The sequence below is a fragment of the Astatotilapia calliptera genome, chromosome 14 (genome assembly GCF_964374335.1).
Source record: "Astatotilapia calliptera chromosome 14, fAstCal68.1, whole genome shotgun sequence".
NCBI classification, from domain to species: domain Eukaryota; kingdom Metazoa; phylum Chordata; class Actinopteri; order Cichliformes; family Cichlidae; genus Astatotilapia; species Astatotilapia calliptera.
The window spans coordinates 6359521-6377613 of record NC_137435.1 but is presented as its reverse complement, the minus strand read 5'-3'; the positions used below and the strand labels follow the sequence as shown (position 1 = coordinate 6377613).

Sequence of the window (18093 nt, the reverse complement as noted above, 5' to 3'; positions counted from 1 at the left end):
ATTTTTGGGAGGCCTACATAGTTGATTCACAGTAGAGCCAGCTGACAACATTGTGTCTAGATGCAATGCATTTTTTTCCAAGCTAAACTGCTATTTCTTTGCTTTTCAATGAATTATAAGATCCCTGAAATAAGATATAAAAATGAAAACAAATAAAAAATATCAATTGTCCTTACACCTATAGTACTGTTCACACTGATTGTTAAATTCAACCAGTCTGATCAGTCAACAGTTCAGGACCCAATGATAATGAAGTGATATTAAACATAAAAAGCAACAAATCCTTATATTTCACGACCAACGTTGCCAATTGTTTTACAGAGTAAATGAATAATAGATTAATTTACAGTGGAAATGAATGTGTTGTTCATCACTGAGTCAATTTCATTATGATTTTACCTGCTGGATTCTTCCCCAGTCACTGCTGAGTTCATCTCTTAAATGTTAAACCCAGGCAGCACTAAAACCATCTAGAGGCTGTTGATAGAGGTATTGCTTCAGATAAGTGACAGGGAAACTCAAAATAATAGGCTGGTAATGAATCACTATTCTTAGGGGAAGTAGGAAGGTTGCTACTTTACCACTGAAGCATAAAACTGTAATTTTATGGAAGAGTGTAAAAGATCAAAGAGCTAATTAAAAGCCAGACAAAATATCTGTGCAGAGTGTCTCGTTCAGTTATCGATTGGGCTGTAAGACAGCTTCAGTGGTGTCCACCACACTGAAAGTGCCAAGCTGTAAGTTGAGCTGTACTTTGATCCAAAAGATTACTTGATTACTTACTTACAAGGATGAGAGTTATATAATATACAATTCCTGTAGTATAGTGGTGAAAATAATCCTTGATCAACAACGAGTCACTCAACAACACCTGCATGTCAGGCAAGAATCTAAACCAGTTCTTTGTAACAGATCAGTTTTCTCTCTTCAACTATTGTTTAAAGAACACAAGCGATGTGATGACACAACTTCTCAGCATAAATGTGGGCTATGAAGTATTTATTATGTTTTCTGCCATTTCATTTCAAGGCCACGTTTAAAAAAAATAAAATGAAAACATTGCATCCTGTCAGAGTTTTTTTTTGTATAGTCAAAGTTGGACTGTGTTGGGAAAGTTATGAACCGTAGTGGTTTAGTTATTTGTCTAACAAGTTAAATATTTTGAGTAGAGCTACAAAGTCCTTTAGGGTTGTGTCAGGAAGATCATCTGGCATAAAAATCTGCCAGATCAAACATGCAGTGCTACAATTGTGGCTCTTGGGGGGATCGCCCTAATGGGGCGATCGTGGCTCAAGGGTTGGGAGGTCGCCTTGTAATCGGGAGGTTGCCGGTTCGAGCCCTGGCTTAGACAGTCTCGGTCGTTGTGTCCTTGGGCAACCACCGACTGGTGGTGGTCAGAGGGCCCGGTGGCGCCAGTGTCCGGCAGCCTCGCCTCTGTCAGTGCGCCCCAGGGTGGCTGTGGCTACAATGTAGCTTGCCATCACCAGTGTGTGGATGACTGGATGTGTAAAGCGCTTTGGGGTCCTTAGGGACTAGTAAAGCTATACAAATACAGGCCATTTACCAATAAAGGAACAGCTGAAAGTAGCTTCCAAATTGCAAATTCTGATCAAAACACACAGATGAGCTTTATGACTAAAGATGTTTGGTGTCTAACTTAGCTATTGTTGTATATAAGTTCATTTTGATTAAAAGATCAATCAGCACTAAAACGAATAATGAGCCATATATGGTAAATAATATAGCAAATTTCTTGTAAGTGTGACTTGCAATACTTCAAACATAAAACAAAGAACTAATGCAACCTGCTCGTCAAGTGATGCAGATATCTGAATTTCCAAATAGCTCATGTTGGGCCCAGAAGATCTAGTATGATGTTAATATACTGATACACAATTTATCCCAAATGGTTTTCTTGTGAAGAGCAGCTATCAGAATCAGAATACTTTATTGATCCCTGGGGGAAATTATTTTTTTGTTACAGTGCTCCAGTACAGCTACAGTAACTTACTCACTTTGAAGAGCTGAGGTGTGCTTTTGTGTGCTCTTATTGCACGCTCCCCAAAGGCTAGTCCTCACCCCTCTTTCCTTTTATAGCCTCAGACATGTGGAAGAAGGGGAGGGTGATGGAGGGGGGCAGCCTGTGTGAAGGAGTGGCCCACTTCTACAAACATGGCGCCACGGCTGGATGTGAACGGTGTAAATGTGTAACAAGGTGCCTGCCCCTCCCTCATCCACCCTCCATCCCTCCTACTCTCATCTGCTGTTGGGGATACGATCCAAAGAGGAGAGAGAAGCCGGGGAGAGCCTTGCCTCCTTGTCACTCTCTCACAACACCGTGAGAGCACAGGACGCATGCTGTCCTCCAGTACACCCACACACACTAGCACGGAGAGTGAGAGACACTGAGGCAGAGTGCGAAAGAGAAAGAGGGGTACAGGAACGAGGAAACTAAAAGAGGGAGGGACATAGCAAAGCCAAATCCTGACGGGAGAAAACTGAAGGGTTTTCTGTTTTCTCCTGAGGAGCTGCGAATAACCCTCGGTGAAAGATGGCAGAAGGGGGAGAGGGAGAGGAGGAGATTCAGTTCCTGCGAACGGTAAGTCCTACTTACTTTCCTATTGTGAAGGACTAACCTGCCCATCTGTTTGTAGACGAGTTCTAGAGATTAGTGGATGGAGAGTGAAGTCACGAGTTATTAAAGAAAAGAAGTGAGAAGAGAAACAAAACTATTTTTTTTATGTAGGAAAATCATTTGATTTAACTTTCAACCAGTCCTCATATTCCATCATCAGTTTCATGGCGCTTTCAGTGTTTCCTGGACGAATGGTTTCTTCACTTGTATCCCTTTTGCTCTCCTGGCATCGAATTTTTTAAAACTCAGATTTTGTAGTTGCAGTTCACAGAGCCAAGTCCCGCTTCTGTATATAGTTGACTATTTTTACGCCGCCCTCATTGTGCCATGACCTGCTTATTAGTTGATCTCTTTAAACCTAATAATTGATTATTTCAGTTTCGTAAGAGCTCAGAAATACATTACTCAGTCATATTTAGATCTTTCCACAATGCACCGCATATTGTCTTGCATAATCTCTTTTAAATTATCTTCATAATCTTCTAGATTTAAGAATAGGTGGTAACAGAGTATGTGTGCATATGTGTGTGTGAGCACAGATAGATAGACAGGGGCTGGTGCATCTGTTAGCATCGTTATCTATTTATATCTAAGGAAAGTAGAGCCTGTCAGAGTGGGGTGAGAAGGCAGAGCAACAAGCTAGCCAGAGTTTGCAGGGGACAGCTGCCCAAAAGCTATACATCTTCCTTAGTGACGCAAACAGACAGAGTGTTGCGATAGCCACTTCACAGTTTAAAACCTGTAGGAGAAGACCCCCCAGAACCATCTGCACCAGCTGAGAAGGCAAAATAGGTCTTTATAACCACAATATGTGAGAAAACACTCAATGAAACTGGTCTAGATGTCTGTATTGATCACTGTTTTTTATTTGAATCCACACTGCTTCTATCACTGCAACCTAAAACTTACCAACTTATATTAGGACCTACAAGAGATCTGGGCAAAATGTTTCCCAACCCCTTTCCTTTTACTTTATGTCAGCTGGGATAAACTCCAACCCCTACAATCATAAATTAGATGAAATATGTTTCCTGAACTCCCAATTAATGCTCAGTGCAGGGAACCTATTGTTAATTCTTCTCGTTATATCTTTGCCTGTGTGAAACGTAATAATTCCTTCGAAAAATTCATTTAGATATCGTATATTATTTTCACTGACACATATATTATGTGTCAGTGAAAAGTAATACTGACTTTTGAGCAGACTGTTTCCAGACGCTTGTGTGAGCTATCAAAGTGTTTCACTTGGTTTTCCTTTGCAAACAGCTTTAACAAAAACACTGCAGTGAAATGTGTTTCTGCTAGTTTGTGTAATTGCTATCATTGCTGAAATGTTTACCTAAGTGACACTGAATCTGTTTCGATGTGAATACCAAAGTGCAAGTACAAGTATAAAAGAGCGTAGACAGAGGCATACAGAACAACCAAAAGCAAATTATTGATGGACAGGATTCATTTCAAGCTTGTGAAGCCAGCTCACAATAACCACAAGAATTACAGAGTACAGCTGTTGCTGTCTCAAAAAAAAGTTTTTTTCTATCTTAAGAAACTTACAAATGAATTGCAAGCCACACTTTGAATGCCTTCAGCAGGTTTGTCATTTGGTCCAAGAGGATCAGTTAGGATGAAACTATAGAACACCAACACTTCAAAAGAAAAATAAATAGTGTAGCTCTCTTTGAATTATTAATGTCTTGTGGACTTCAATGGGTTTATCTTTGACACTAACAGTGTCAGGGTCAGAGGTTCTGTCGACATTTTTTGCAGGAATACAGTACTAAAAATGTTGGTGCTCATGGCGCTGTTAGGCCTTTGGATTAAAGCATCCACCAAATGTTTCTGGTTATTACTCTTTTAAATACATGGGAGGCATTGTGTGAGTCAGCTGTCTCACTCTGTTGGGGTAGTTCCCTTGGTTATGTTGGAAGTGGGAGGTGTGAAGAAAATGAAGAGAGAGCACAGAGGAGGTTTTAACTCACCTGGACCAGCTGGGCAGCAGATTGTAGCTATGTCCAATGTTCTCTTTTTGCCGTTATGTAATGAGACATGAAGGTTCATAGCCTGCACGTCAAGGCTTTCTTTTGAGCTCAGGGTTTTGGCTTATACCTAGAAAATACTTCTGTAAAACAATTTCAGGCAAATGAGCAAAGTCAACCTTTAAAGTTAAGAGAAATGCAGGTAATTATTTTCGTTATGAGCTAGCTGTTTAAGATATTAGTTCAAGTAAAGCATAAGTTATATCTTACTAACGCCTGTAGGTCATAGAAGTAAAATTTTGGGACTCACAAGTAATGTGTTATATGCAGTTACGGTTAACTTGACTGCCGGTGTTTTTTTCTCTTTTATTCAAGGTCCTAATTTTATAAAGTTCAAATGCCCCCTCATGTCCATCATTGGGACTACAAGTCATAATTTGGACTTCCCTACTCCCCTGTGGAAATCACTGAACCCTTTTGTTGTTTGTTTATTAAAGCAGCTGAAAGAAAAAGCATTGTAATCTCATTGGTCCCTTTGTTTTTATCATTTTCTCTGTTACTCTATTGTTTTTCACCCCTGCTGGGAATCCTCCAAGTAACAAGAAAAGCCGTGGGAGTTTTAGCGTAAGGCAATGCATTTAGTGCTGCATTTAGTGATTTGGGGGTTAGGGGTGGGGGATGTTTAATAGTGAGGGAGGAAAAGAAGACAAGATGAGATCCGTTAAATTGTAAATGCTGTTCAGTGTGGGACACGGGGAACACTTCAGCACATCTCCAGTGACTGTTTTTACATCACGAAAAGCCACTTATAGATTACTCAGCAGTCCTTCTCTATTTGGTTCTGGTTTATGGTGTTCTTGTAATACAGCCCTGGCCTGTGACTCATACAGCGGTGACTGATCGCAGTGTGGCTTGAATAGTTGTACATTCAGAAGTGAGCTTAGCCTTTCCACCTGCTCTGCAGTAGCAGGTTATTTAAAATCGGTCTCCACTCAAACAAAGTGGATGCCCTTCGGTGAACTACAGGTATCTCGTACTCAGCCTGCCCCCTAAAAAATGTGCAAGCACTTCAGCCCCCACATTTACTGTCAGAGCAGAGACTGTCTTTACTTGCAGTAGCTAGCAGACTTTTCTTTTCTCTTCAGTGGTAGCCACAGCCTGCACTGATGTCTCACATAAACGTGAAAGATCCCAGACAGCGGTGCTGTTTCTCTGTTGGTGAAACTAAAAGCTGTGTCACTGTTTCACGATGCCACATTTGCCATTTTAAAGCACACAAGCAAGCGAGTTTAAGGGGCAGTCGAGTTCCAGTCTATAACAGCAGTTTCTTTTTATAGTGTGCCACTATAAGTGCACACGTTCAGGAGGGAGAAACCAGAGGAGCCAGTGTCCTATTTGCCAGCATCCTTTGGGAGAAGTGGTATGTGTACATGTGTAGACATGGGTGTCTTTCTCTGTGCATCAAGCGAACAGAGACACTGTACATTGTTTTGACAGTTATGACATTTACGGTCAATACAGGCCTGAATATCACCTTTAAACCAGAACACTATGGGCTGTTGAATTATGTTTGCAGTGAACACTGAATTGGTATTTTGCTGGGTAAAAGGAGAGAGTTAAGAAATCCTCTAAAACAATAGATTGTTTTGTAAGTCATTAAAATGTAAAAAAAAAAATAAAAATAAAGATATTGTTGGGGAAAAAAACAATAGATTGTAACTATAAAATCAAGGCCTTTGTTTTTATCTTTACAATTTTCATTTTTATTCATCCATCTATTTTCCTCAGCTTATTCAAGCCAGGGTCATGGGGGGGTGGGGGTGGGGGGTGGGGGGGGTTACTCATCTGCAGATGAGATGAGGCTGACTGAGGAAGGCCAAAACTGTTGATACATATTTTGTTTGATGGTGTTCCTGTATAACTGTACTGAGATACGGAGTCTCCATATTTCACCCTGAACGACTGTGTCCCTTCTCTTTTGATATCTCTCTCTCTTTTCTAACACACACACATACACTGAGCACATCTGTGAGCTACAGTAGCAGCAGATATTGTACTGACAGCAGATGACAGACGGGGTAATGGGGATAGGGAGAGTGCAAGCAAAACACCGCTTTAGAAGTGCTGAGCCTAGGAGATAACCACATCCACATTGGAATAGCAACACATATAAAGCTGCTCTCTCTCACACACACACACACACACACACACACACACACACACACACACACACACACACACACACACACCCAGCACCTGTCATTCTGCCTGCTTTGGTCACAGCAGTTTACACAATAAACAGGTGGTCCGCTTTGCTCTTGGGCACGAGACAGACATAGGGGTGTGGGGGGTTCTGTACAAGCGTTGCAAAGTGACACAACTGTCTTGTTATGCTTGTGTGTGTTTGTTTACACTTAAATAGTCCAAACAAAGTGAAGTGAGGGGAACTGTAAAGAGTTAAATACTTACAAACTTAAGGCAAACACAACTTGTTTTGGCATTGCTATGCCTCATTCCAGTTGTTATCATACAGCCTGTATTTAACCAAAAAACAAAAATAATGTCTTCTACTGTTCTGTAGCTGGTAAACAAATAAACCGAACACTCCTAATACTTCATATACAGTCATGGATATATTCTAGTTCATGGTATAAAACTCAATAATCAGACACATGCTGTTAGAGACTGTATTCATAACGCACACATCAAAGCTGAATCTGCATTTATGAGTTGTTACGTCATCATTGTCTAGCACTGTATCACAGTTTAACAACATAACCCATTTTAACAGGAAAACATTGTAGAACCAGTGTCATTGTGATAGATTACATTAATTCTGTCATTGAATATCTTATAGAAATGAATGGAACATAGAAGCATGGTGTGCAAATGTTTAGTGTTTTTGTCTTTTCAGTCCTTGTATTTTTGGGTATTTTGCTGTATGTTCATTTTTAACATGTAACACTTGTCTTGTCATCTTGCTGTGCCGTGACTCTTAATGCTGCGTGTAACTTCAAAATTTCACATCTGTCTTACATTGGCTTGCTGATCAGCAAAATATTTTGCATAGACTTAAAGCAAATGAACTTTTTTGAAGAATGGAACATGGATTTAGGCCAGCTAAAATAACTGATTTATATAAAATTGCTTTCCATTCATTTGCTAATGTCTGTCAGGATTATCATCTTTCAAAGGGCAGAGGCAGTTTAGCGTCATTTCTGGTAGTTTGTAGCTGTTTTTCTAACCTGGATGAAAATAAAGCCTGTGTGGGCTTTCAAAACTTTTATTTAAAATTCAACTTAGATCTTCCTGAGCACTGGATTTGAGAGTTAACACAGCTTTAGCTAAGTTGTGTTTTCTAAATGTGCAACCCACTAAGCTTTTAGAGAATTTGCAATGATTAATTACTGCCTGTCATCTAAACTAACATCTCCAGTAGCTCTAATATAAACTGCTTTTTTGTAACATTAGTTTAGGTTTGTTTTCCTTCTTCTTTATGTTCTTCAGTAGCAGAAGATGTCTGCTAGTTTCCTATGTGTTCAGTATCTTGCCTGTGAGCAAGAGAATCTCTTTTGGCTCTTTCTTCAAGTAAGACCTCCAAGTATCTGCTGGTCAGCAGAAGGAGGGAATGGGATAGTGACAGGTGCAGCCAACTAAAATAGGAGTGGAGTGGAAGGGGAAGGCCCAGAGCAGGGTTGGTAGAGGTAACGGAGAAAGAAGGAAAGGGATGAAAGGACAGAGAGAATAAAACGGGTGAGAAATGCACATTGAAACAAATAGCTTAGAGAAAATTAGTAAGAATAAAAGAGAAAGCTCTTAATGTTCACAACATTGCGTCCCGTCTATTATGAAAGATTTATCTGCAATAGTTTAATGTAGCATAACAGCTTCCCTGCCTTTGTTCTTTGCCTATCTCAGCTAACTTTCATTCTTTATGAGCTATCTGCAAAACCAAGTCATCATTCCACATTAGATATCTCACCTAAAGCAGACACATACATTTACAGCATTGTAATTACTCCTTAGATCACTGCATCAATAGGAAGTTTCTTATTTTTCCTGTCATTTCTCTTCTGACCTGTAATATTTACTCTGCAGTTGTGTAAAAATGGGTTTAATGCTTAGTATCCCACTGTCAGCCAATATGCTTTTCTCTAATGCTGCAAATACAAAAAACAGCTCAGAGGAGGAAGCCTCTCACTTTAGCAGATGGAAACATTTTTTGGTATTTCCAATTCACCTAGGGAGGATTTAAATTTGCTCTAATGTGGTGCTAACTGAAAGGGAAAGAAGCTTCGCATTTAAGTAGATATTGTAATGTGTGCATGACTTTCTCTGAATCTTTTCAATCAGTGTTGAATGACGTTTATGACGTTTCACTATCGAGTGTCATACAAGTATTAACACCGTAATATAGTTAGAGGAGTTATATGTACCATTAGCAGTAAGAGAAAAAGAAAAGAAACTTCTGTTGAGCTGTTTAACGACAAATTGAGATTTGAAAATTTTTCTAAAATTCACACAGTTTTTCAAAGAAGGTACAAAGTAGGATGAGCCAAACCATAATGGATTACTTGCCACAGCTCTTCTGTAGATTTGGCCACTCTCATTTGGTTCTGTGTCTTCATGTAAGTGCACAATGACTCAGATCAGGGCTCTGCGGGGGCTATACCATCTGTTAATAGAGTGTTTTTCTTATTCTTGCTGCTGAAGAAAGTTCTTAATTAATCTGCTTGCAGGTCTGGGGCTGCAGTTTCACATGCTGCAGATTGAGTTTAGGTCAGATGCCTCCTAATGATATTATGCTGTGGAGAAGAATCCCATAAATCCAGATACTTCCAAAAAATGCACTTAAATATTTTTTTAACCCACTTACAGTTAATCCCAGAAAAAAGTGCAACTGATGCTATGACATGGTTTCAGAGGTGTTATGGTAAATTATAGGGTTTTTATCTGGTGAGCACTGTATGCAGCCTAACACAGCTGTCAGACTCGATGATTGATTTCACATCCTCAGCTTTCACAGACCTGAGAAGATATTGGAAAAATAAAGATTTCGTCCTTTTTTAAGTCTAAATTCAAGAGTTTAAAGACATAACTGCTTATACATCAGAATATAAATATACATATTGAATATTTGATTTTATATATAATTTTATATATAGTAACACATACTACATATAATAGTAGTATGTGTTTCTTTAGCACCGATGTGTAAAAATACTACTACAATTTCATTGTAGTATTGTACAAAGTATGAAACTTTGTATAAAAGAATGAGAATAAAGAGTGAAACTTTAAACTTTGAGTGAAATGTGCAATAAAAGTCAGGGAGAACAGGAGAAGGATGTTTGGAAGCTTTAATTTAATTTAAAACCCTGTGAGTTCTACTACCCCTCTGTTAGACAGCTGTGACGAAGGATGCTGATTGTGCACCTGCATGGTCTCTCCCAGTATTCAAAGGGAAACCCCATCACTATTCTCCCCTCTGGCTTATTGAACTGTTCCTCTCCTCCACCCACATATTGAGTAATGTGCTGTCCCTCACTCTTTTTATGTCTACAGGAATATAATCAATAGCCTGGGGTGTCCTGCATCAGCACAGTTAAATGGGAGCATTGGACAGAAATCTAGAGCCATAAAGAAAGAATGAATATGTTATCTGTTTGCTAATGATTCGATTAAAGGACAGGTTTTCAGTAGCATAGATGTAGCTGTGTAGCATAAAAGACAGAACTAGTTTGTTGCTGCTGAGCTGCTGATTCTGATGTGAGAAACCACTTGACTCAGTTGGATGAGTGTGTGAGTGTAATTTCTAAATATATAACTAGAATTCAGTATAAAAAGAAGTTTTTTTTATAAACGTGTCTATAAACCCACTTGTTCCTGTCTCACAGTCCCTTTGTGCTGAATTAAAGCTGATCACCTGCTAGTGGAAAATGGTCAGTTTACCAGCAGTTAGAAGTGTAACTTTGTTGCAAGTGTTGACGTCATTGTATCGGACATACCGGTGTAAAGATGTCCCAAATAACCCATAAACTGTTAAATCCCAGATAAACTAGGCCTATATCTTACACTTGGGGACCTGCGGTGTGTCAAAGATGCTGTTGCCCCAGCTGTAATTTAAGAACATCCTCTATAAACAGTCACTGTCCACAAACCAAACAAACCAAACAGTGACGCACCGCCGCGGCCACAGCAATATTTTTCCCAGCTTTGTTCACAGATGTTCTATTACACCTGGTTCCCTGATTGTGGCTAATCTCTTAGTTTAGGAGATCATGAAAGGATTAGAGGGAGCAAATATCACTCACCATTTTGCATCTGTTTGCTTGTTTACTTCCTGTCTGCCGCGGGCACCATGCCTGCTTTTCTGGGGAATCCTTGGCTATCCTCTGTCTGCATGTGCACCATTAGAGGGCCCTAGAGAATATACAAAGGTGTCTGCTTTCACTATCTGTGCTTGTGGCTGTAAATCTCTGGTGCAATACATACTTCTGTTGGTGCTATTAATGCTCACTAGTTGGTTTGTTTGTTTGTCTGTCTACTATTTTCGTTCAGTTTGTCTTAACTTCTCCTTTTAACCTGCATATCCTGATACTTCAGCTGCCAAGTCCTAACATGGTTTGGCTGTAGCCTTACAAGCAGCATTTGCATGAGGCATTAAATGTGTTTTATGTTTTTATGTGGCTCAGGTATAAGTTCAGTGGGTCAGATGAGTAATAATCATGACATCCTGACTTCCACTCAGTGAATCCTAGCTGTCTTGGTCCCATCAGATATGGTCACAACAGATGAACAAATAATCAGAAGTTGTGGTTGGTGTACAATTAACTGTCAGGTGCACATCTTCCAAATCCTTAAAGCTGCCTCTATTAATAACTGTGTGAGCTAAGCCTGTGGGTTTGTGTGTCAGCTTTTCACGTGGTCAAATTGGAAGTGATTCACACTGTGTGACTTCTGGAAGGACACTGCCCTGTAGCTGCTGATACATTTGACTTAGGAGTATTATAAATGTTGGGGAAAGTTGGTTTCTTATCTTCACTGTGTCACAAATGACTTTTCCACAGTGTGGCGGGGCTTTGGTGTTTATTCTGTTCCAAAGTCCCAAATATTAGCTAATAATCATCATTAACCACTTTCAAGAACATGTTCACAAAATACTAACGCACAAAAAATAACACAAATTGAAAAACTGATAAAGAAAACAAAAAAAGTATTCTTTCTATACAAACTTTAGTCCTTGCAGTCCTCTAGAAAATCCTGTTTTTTTTTAGATCATGACTGCAGAGGTAGAAGCTGTGTTTGTCTACCATGTGGGGCAGCGGCTGTTGAAATAGATTAGAAGCCAATGAGCAGGACTGCTGTATAATTGTAGGACATACAGTGTGTATGGTTGCCACCTGATCACTCAACAGTAAACCACTTGGTAACTTTAGTCTTTCAGACTCTTATTAGGTCAGCCCTATCTGCTTAATGAGGTTTGAGTATTTGTGCACTGGCCTCAAAACATGATCGCTTTAGACAGTTTAACCCTGACTTAGAGCTGTTTAGACCTTGTAGCCTTATTGTCGTTCTGTAATGCTGGCTTTAGAACAGGTATACTGAGTCGATAAAGATGCATGTCATTGTAGTGCGTGCAGGTACTGGTCTGAATCTCAGCTTGGTGCTGTGTAGGTAGATATTGTTGTTGCACAAGGGAGACAAAAAAAAATCTTCCAAATCCAATTTTGTTTCCTGATACTTCTGAGGTTTAAAAGTCAGGTTAAAAAAAACTGTGCGAGCCCTGTGCAGTTTTAGTAACTCTTGACTTGCATTGAGTGCTGTTGCTCATGTCTGCAGTGAAAGAGAGAGGACACATTGCTCCACTTTTCTGAAGTGCAGAGCAGGCAAAGCAAGGAAAGGACAGAGAAGACATTTCTAGGCTGAGGAGGGAGAGATAGATGATAGCTCAGCCAAAGGAAGAGGGGTCACTTTTCAGCCAAAGAAATACTCGAGGCCTCTGGGCATAAGAGATGAGTAGATGTTATGAGGTCACAGCTCTGCATCGTTTTCCATTTTCCTGTTATATGCTAAGCTATAAACATAGATCTGCAAAATCCTTTCCTGCCTTTGACCTCGCTTCAAAGGCCCTGCTATTTTTCTAACAGTAAGTCATGACACATTACAGCTGCAGAATCACCAGGGTGAGACAGCGAGCACTTCAAGAAATGAGAAGACAGAATGATACATTACTTGTTAGACGAGAGGGGAGAAAAGTCAGGGATCCGTCCAGAGCTGTAGAGGGGATAGTATTCAGGTTAAATGATGGAGCCACTTACATAATGACTGAGTAGAAGAAACAGCTGAGAATTTTGAGTGTCAGGTGTGAGGTTCACATGCGAGGGGGTGTTTATTGCTGTATTTACAACAGTCGCTGCAGCGTCCAGGCATTGACGAGGAGCAAACAAATTACTCACTGTTAGCATTCTGCCCATGGAATAGAGGCACATCTAAATATTGTGCCATACCTCACTAAAAGGAGCTGTTTAAATTCTGCTGAAAGCTCATATCCAATTAATCCTTTACACATTCACAATTCAAATTTCTCAATGTGTACATAAGATCTACCTATTTTAGTCATGTTATTGTTGTGGTGATGGATTTAAACTAAGATTGATTTGAAAAGTTGTTATTTATTCATGCAATAGTTTCATAGCTTCAAAGTGCACTAAATTATTGCAGGTTTAGCATTCGCTGTGATAGATTATCTACTTAAAGCAACAGATTAATTAGTGGTAAAGTCATAAAACATACTAAATCAGAGGGTTTTTCTTTAAGTGTACTAGTCATTTTTACTTCAGTCACTGTGTACTCTACAGCAAGTGTCTATTTGAAATGTGCTGTAGACAAGTTTTCCTTTTTTGCACTTCTTGCAGAGAATTTCAGCTCAGTCAATAAAAGGTCAGCATTGTACAACAGAATGCCTGCAATATCAAGTGAAAACATTGTTTTTAATAAAAAAAGAAATACCTAAAAAAACAACCTGGCAAGCACAACTGCAACAAACATGTAAGAGAAAACTGTAGTTGAATAAGTCATGTAAAATGATGCATCCTAAAATTAAAAGAACAGTGAATAAGAAATATCGATAACAGTTTGTTTGTTTGTTTACTGAGTGCAGGATGACCAGGTAGTTCTGCAGTGCACTGCCTCCGTCCTGAAGGAACAGATTAAACTGTGTCTCTCCTGCGAGGGCTTCGGGAACCGTCTCTGCTTCCTTGAAACCACATCCAACGCTCAGGTGAGATTCTGTTACCCATTCCTCCCTTTCCCTTGTGCATCCACTTGCTTGTTTGTTTTTTTGAACAACTTTAATTTACCTCTCTATTGTTTATGCATTTGCAGAATGTGCCCCCAGACCTGGCCATATGTTCCTTCATTCTGGAGCAGTCTCTCTCAGTCCGTGCTCTGCAGGAGATGCTGGCCAACACCGTGGAGATGACCGAGGTGGGGGTCATAACTAAAATAATAAAATAATGAAACTAGTAGAGGATATATAGAAATATATTGAGAGGGTGATTCATAAATGTAAGAGATTCATGGAGTGCTAAAAGGAATGCGACTGATGAAAGGCACACTAAAGAAATATACTTAGTTATGAAGATTTTTAAGGTCTCTCTGAATGCAAAAATGTGTATATTCTGGATGCAATTTTACTGCCTCTGTCACTGTCCATCTTACTGTCACCAGACAAAAGTTGTCACATTCAGCTGGAATTGCTAACGTCATTGTGTTTGCAATTTGTTGTGTGCAGTTGTTGAGCATAACTTTTCTGTGTCGTCTCCCACTACTGCCAAACCTATATGGCAAGAAAAACGACAACACTTTTGAAAGTCTGCATATGAAATTGACTCTATTTCCACCATGTCAACAAGAAGTACCCAGCCAAGTTTAACAACAAAATAGATGCAGCAACCCTCTAACAATTTCCAGTCTGTTTTACTTGATGCACAACAGCTAACATTAATACGGATAAATAATTTTTACCTTATACCTTATTGCAAAGTTGGCTGTTTCTAACAGTATATGAATTAAGAAACCGTTGACTACATCGTTCTGTATGTACTTAAAAACATCCTGGTTCAGAACACTTTGTTTCCAGTCTGAGACTGAGAGATCCTCGACATGTCTCTGTTTTAGACAGAGAGAAATAAATTTGCAGTTTATGTGGGTCAGACTGTTTAGTAGCGCGTGCCAGTCCTGTCTTAATATGTAGGTGGTATTTTTCTGCTCCATCACAGATGGAGCTTTCAAAATGAATTTAAAAAGTTCACAGTTGGAGATATTATGAACCAAATTCCTTCAGCCTACATAACCACCATCAATGGACTTATTTTTGGTGTTTATTTTATTATGATTTTGTTACTTGCCATCTGATACCCGCTCCCCTTCCCTTCTTGCTCTTTGCAAAGCAGGCAGTCGATTTGGACAAATGGGTATGTCTGTTAACGTGTGTTATTTCCTGTAATGTGTGTCCCAACCAACCTGGCAACTGTCCTTGTTCCTGTCATGTTGGCAAGTGGGTGTCCTAGTGAATGAAATACGTAGTGCTGTATCATTTACACATCTCGGTTTGTATCAGTTAAGCTCTCACCATAAGTAGGTGATTGTCATGAACACCTGTGTATAGCTTTTAGCAGCTGGTGGAGTTCAAGTCCACTGTCTCTGTGCTGAGCTATTAAAAACAGCACTGTTAAGCATAAAAAAGTAAAGTTTTAGGAAAAGATTAGATTTTTTTTCCACAGTTTTGAAGCAAGAATAGAGCACAGCATTTTTTCTAATAATTAAACTTCAATCTATCCCACAATATGAGACATAGCTACAAGGCATCACTCATTTGCATTTTGTGCAAAACGCAGCCCATTCATCATAATTATTATTTTACCTTGCTTGATGTTGCTCATTTGTTTTAGATCATTGTTCTTTGTGAGTCTTAAAAATTGACCTGTTATGCTTTTCTTTTTCCCCCCCTCATACTTCAGTTGTGGATGCTCATACTAAACATGGCCAAACATTCAAATAATAAGGTCGTATGTAAAGACAGTCCCCGGAAACAGAACACTCAGGATTCTCAGGATCTGGTCTGTCAGAGTTTTTTCTACACTTAGATGTGTATGATGCAAGAGGAGACATCCTTAACATGGTCATGTCAAACAGACACTTCTCGCAAAGAGCACATAAGCCCCATCCACATGCTGTTAAAACCACCCAGACAATCTGAAGAAAGCTGCCTTAAAGGGAGCGCGGCTTTAAAGGTGGAGGAGCTACAACAGTGGGTGAAAAGGGGCTGAACCAAAGCCCTGTGTGAGCCCACTCTAGCAGTCAAACAATAAAAATGAAGAGCTGGAAATGAGCATAACAGGTCCATTTTTATAACACATCCCAGTTCTCCTTTTATTCACAACATGTTATCATATTGATAAAAAAGATTAATTCACTATAAATGTACACACTTGGGTTTACTATCAAGGCATTCTGATCCTTGAAGGTTTTTGTAAGAGAAACTTTTGGTTGTTTTTGGTATTTTTTTTCATTTTCAGATGATTACCAGTTAAGTATGCTTTTCACAATTTAACTACAATGGGCCATTTTGATTAGTATACAATCAAAATATCAGTTAGCACATCAAAAAAAACAGTGTTGAATCTTTGATAAGACAGGTGAATGAAAGCTGATACAGCTGAGGCAATGATCTTAAGCTAGCTTTAAGAGAAACTATTTCAAGCCTTTTATTAGCTGCATTATGACTAGTCTAGACAGTTCCTGCTTCACAGGAGTTGAAAGATGTGGAAGAGCCAGGCTTCCCTACTGATGAACAAGAGGATGAGAATAGAATGGCATGCAGCCCAGCAGAGGTTCCCACCAACATATGTCAGGGATGGATGGAGAAATTGGACACCCCAGAGCTGCAGACAGGCCTAGCTCCTTCTTAACACACGCACTTGGGGATAAGGCCCACAACACAATCGCCAACACAACACCTGTCCTAACCAAGCCTCGTGCTAATGCTAATGCAGTTTAGAGCTGTTAGCATCATTCTAACACTTGACATACCTGCCCCTAACTCATCTCAGTGGATTATGGGTGCTAAACCCTTAATAAAGGTTTAGTCTTATCTTCCTGTCAGCACCCCTAAATGTTAAATGTTGCGCTTGTGTTTGAGACTATAACCTATGGTGACTGACATTAGGGTTTAAATAAATAAATTGGGCAGGTCACTATTGGTTAATATAAACTTGTGACTAAACTAGACATATTGTTTACATAAATTGAACACATCTGAAAGACAAGATACATATTATTGATCCTAATAGGATGTGTACTTTGACTGAAAAGTCTATGCACCATATACAGGATCAATGAATTCAACAAAAGTTGCTACATATAATGGACAATATAAAGGACAGGCTTAACTGAATAGAGCTTAAAGATCTTTAGTACATTCATTTTCAGTTATTGAAAGTTTCAACCAGCCTCTAATCTTTTCTTCTGACCTTTGAACCTTTAAAAATGTGTCGTTGTTTCCCCCCATCAGGTCAATGTGTTTGTTAAAGTATACAGTCACTTGTGTTGATTTGGCCTGTTAAGTATTTTTTTTTCTCACCTCAGTCGTCCCAGGGTGGAGGTCACCGCACTTTACTGTATGGTCATGCCATCCTTTTGAGACACCACCACTCAGGCATGGTAAGGCTAGAAATGAGCAAGAAATAAATGTAAACCTGTATAAGATGTCCTCAAATGCTCTAATTGGAGTCATGTCCTCTATAAAAATCTCTCCAGTACCTGAGCTGTTTGACTACATCTCGGTCCCTCACGGACAAGCTGGCCTTCGATGTAGGCTTACAAGAGGATTCCACCGGTAAGGGAAATGCAGCAGAATACATTTTAGGCCTGGTATTAGCTCATTATTCTCTGGTGCTATTGTTATTGCCAACATGAAAGCTACTGACAAAAATAGTCAGCAGTTTATATCCACTTTGTTGTTGGGCTACAGGATATAAGCAGTGATTGTGCAGTATCAGCATGTTGTTACCAAACACAAGTTATCTGTTATATTTTTGGAAATAGCTGTTTTTTTCTTACTCTTGTTGAAGGTGAGGCATGTTGGTGGACTATTCATCCAGCTTCTAAACAAAGGTCAGAAGGTGAAAAGGTCAGGGTGGGTGATGACCTCATCCTTGTCAGTGTGTCCTCTGAGAGATACCTGGTACGACTGCTCCTTGTTTTGCACAATGATGGAAACATATACACAGTATGTCTTTTTTAATCGTCTTCTTCTCTTCTGTCCCCAGCATCTGTCCTACGCCAGTGGAGATCTCATGGTGGACGCTTCCTTCATGCAGACTCTTTGGAACATGAATCCAATTAGTTCAGGCTGTGAACTAGCTGAGGGTACAAACCTGCTTTAAAAAACTCTGTCTCTTCCCTGTCCCCGTAAAA

At 39.5% G+C, this 18093-nt stretch overlaps 1 protein-coding gene across 1 annotated transcript in view; it reads left to right on the top strand.

Moving 5' to 3' along the window:
- The first annotated feature begins 2551 nt into the window (after positions 1 to 2551).
- Positions 2552 to 18093, top strand: part of ryr1b (ryanodine receptor 1b (skeletal)) — a 62254-nt gene continuing 46712 nt past the window's right edge. Inside the window, exons 1-7 of the mRNA XM_080289082.1 lie at positions 2552 to 2599; positions 13775 to 13894; positions 13999 to 14100; positions 17242 to 17337; positions 17434 to 17512; positions 17748 to 17860; positions 17946 to 18045. Coding sequence (XP_080145208.1) covers positions 2552 to 2599; positions 13775 to 13894; positions 13999 to 14100; positions 17242 to 17337; positions 17434 to 17512; positions 17748 to 17860; positions 17946 to 18045 — 658 coding nt within the window. The remainder of the gene's footprint in view (positions 2600 to 13774; positions 13895 to 13998; positions 14101 to 17241; positions 17338 to 17433; positions 17513 to 17747; positions 17861 to 17945; positions 18046 to 18093) is intronic.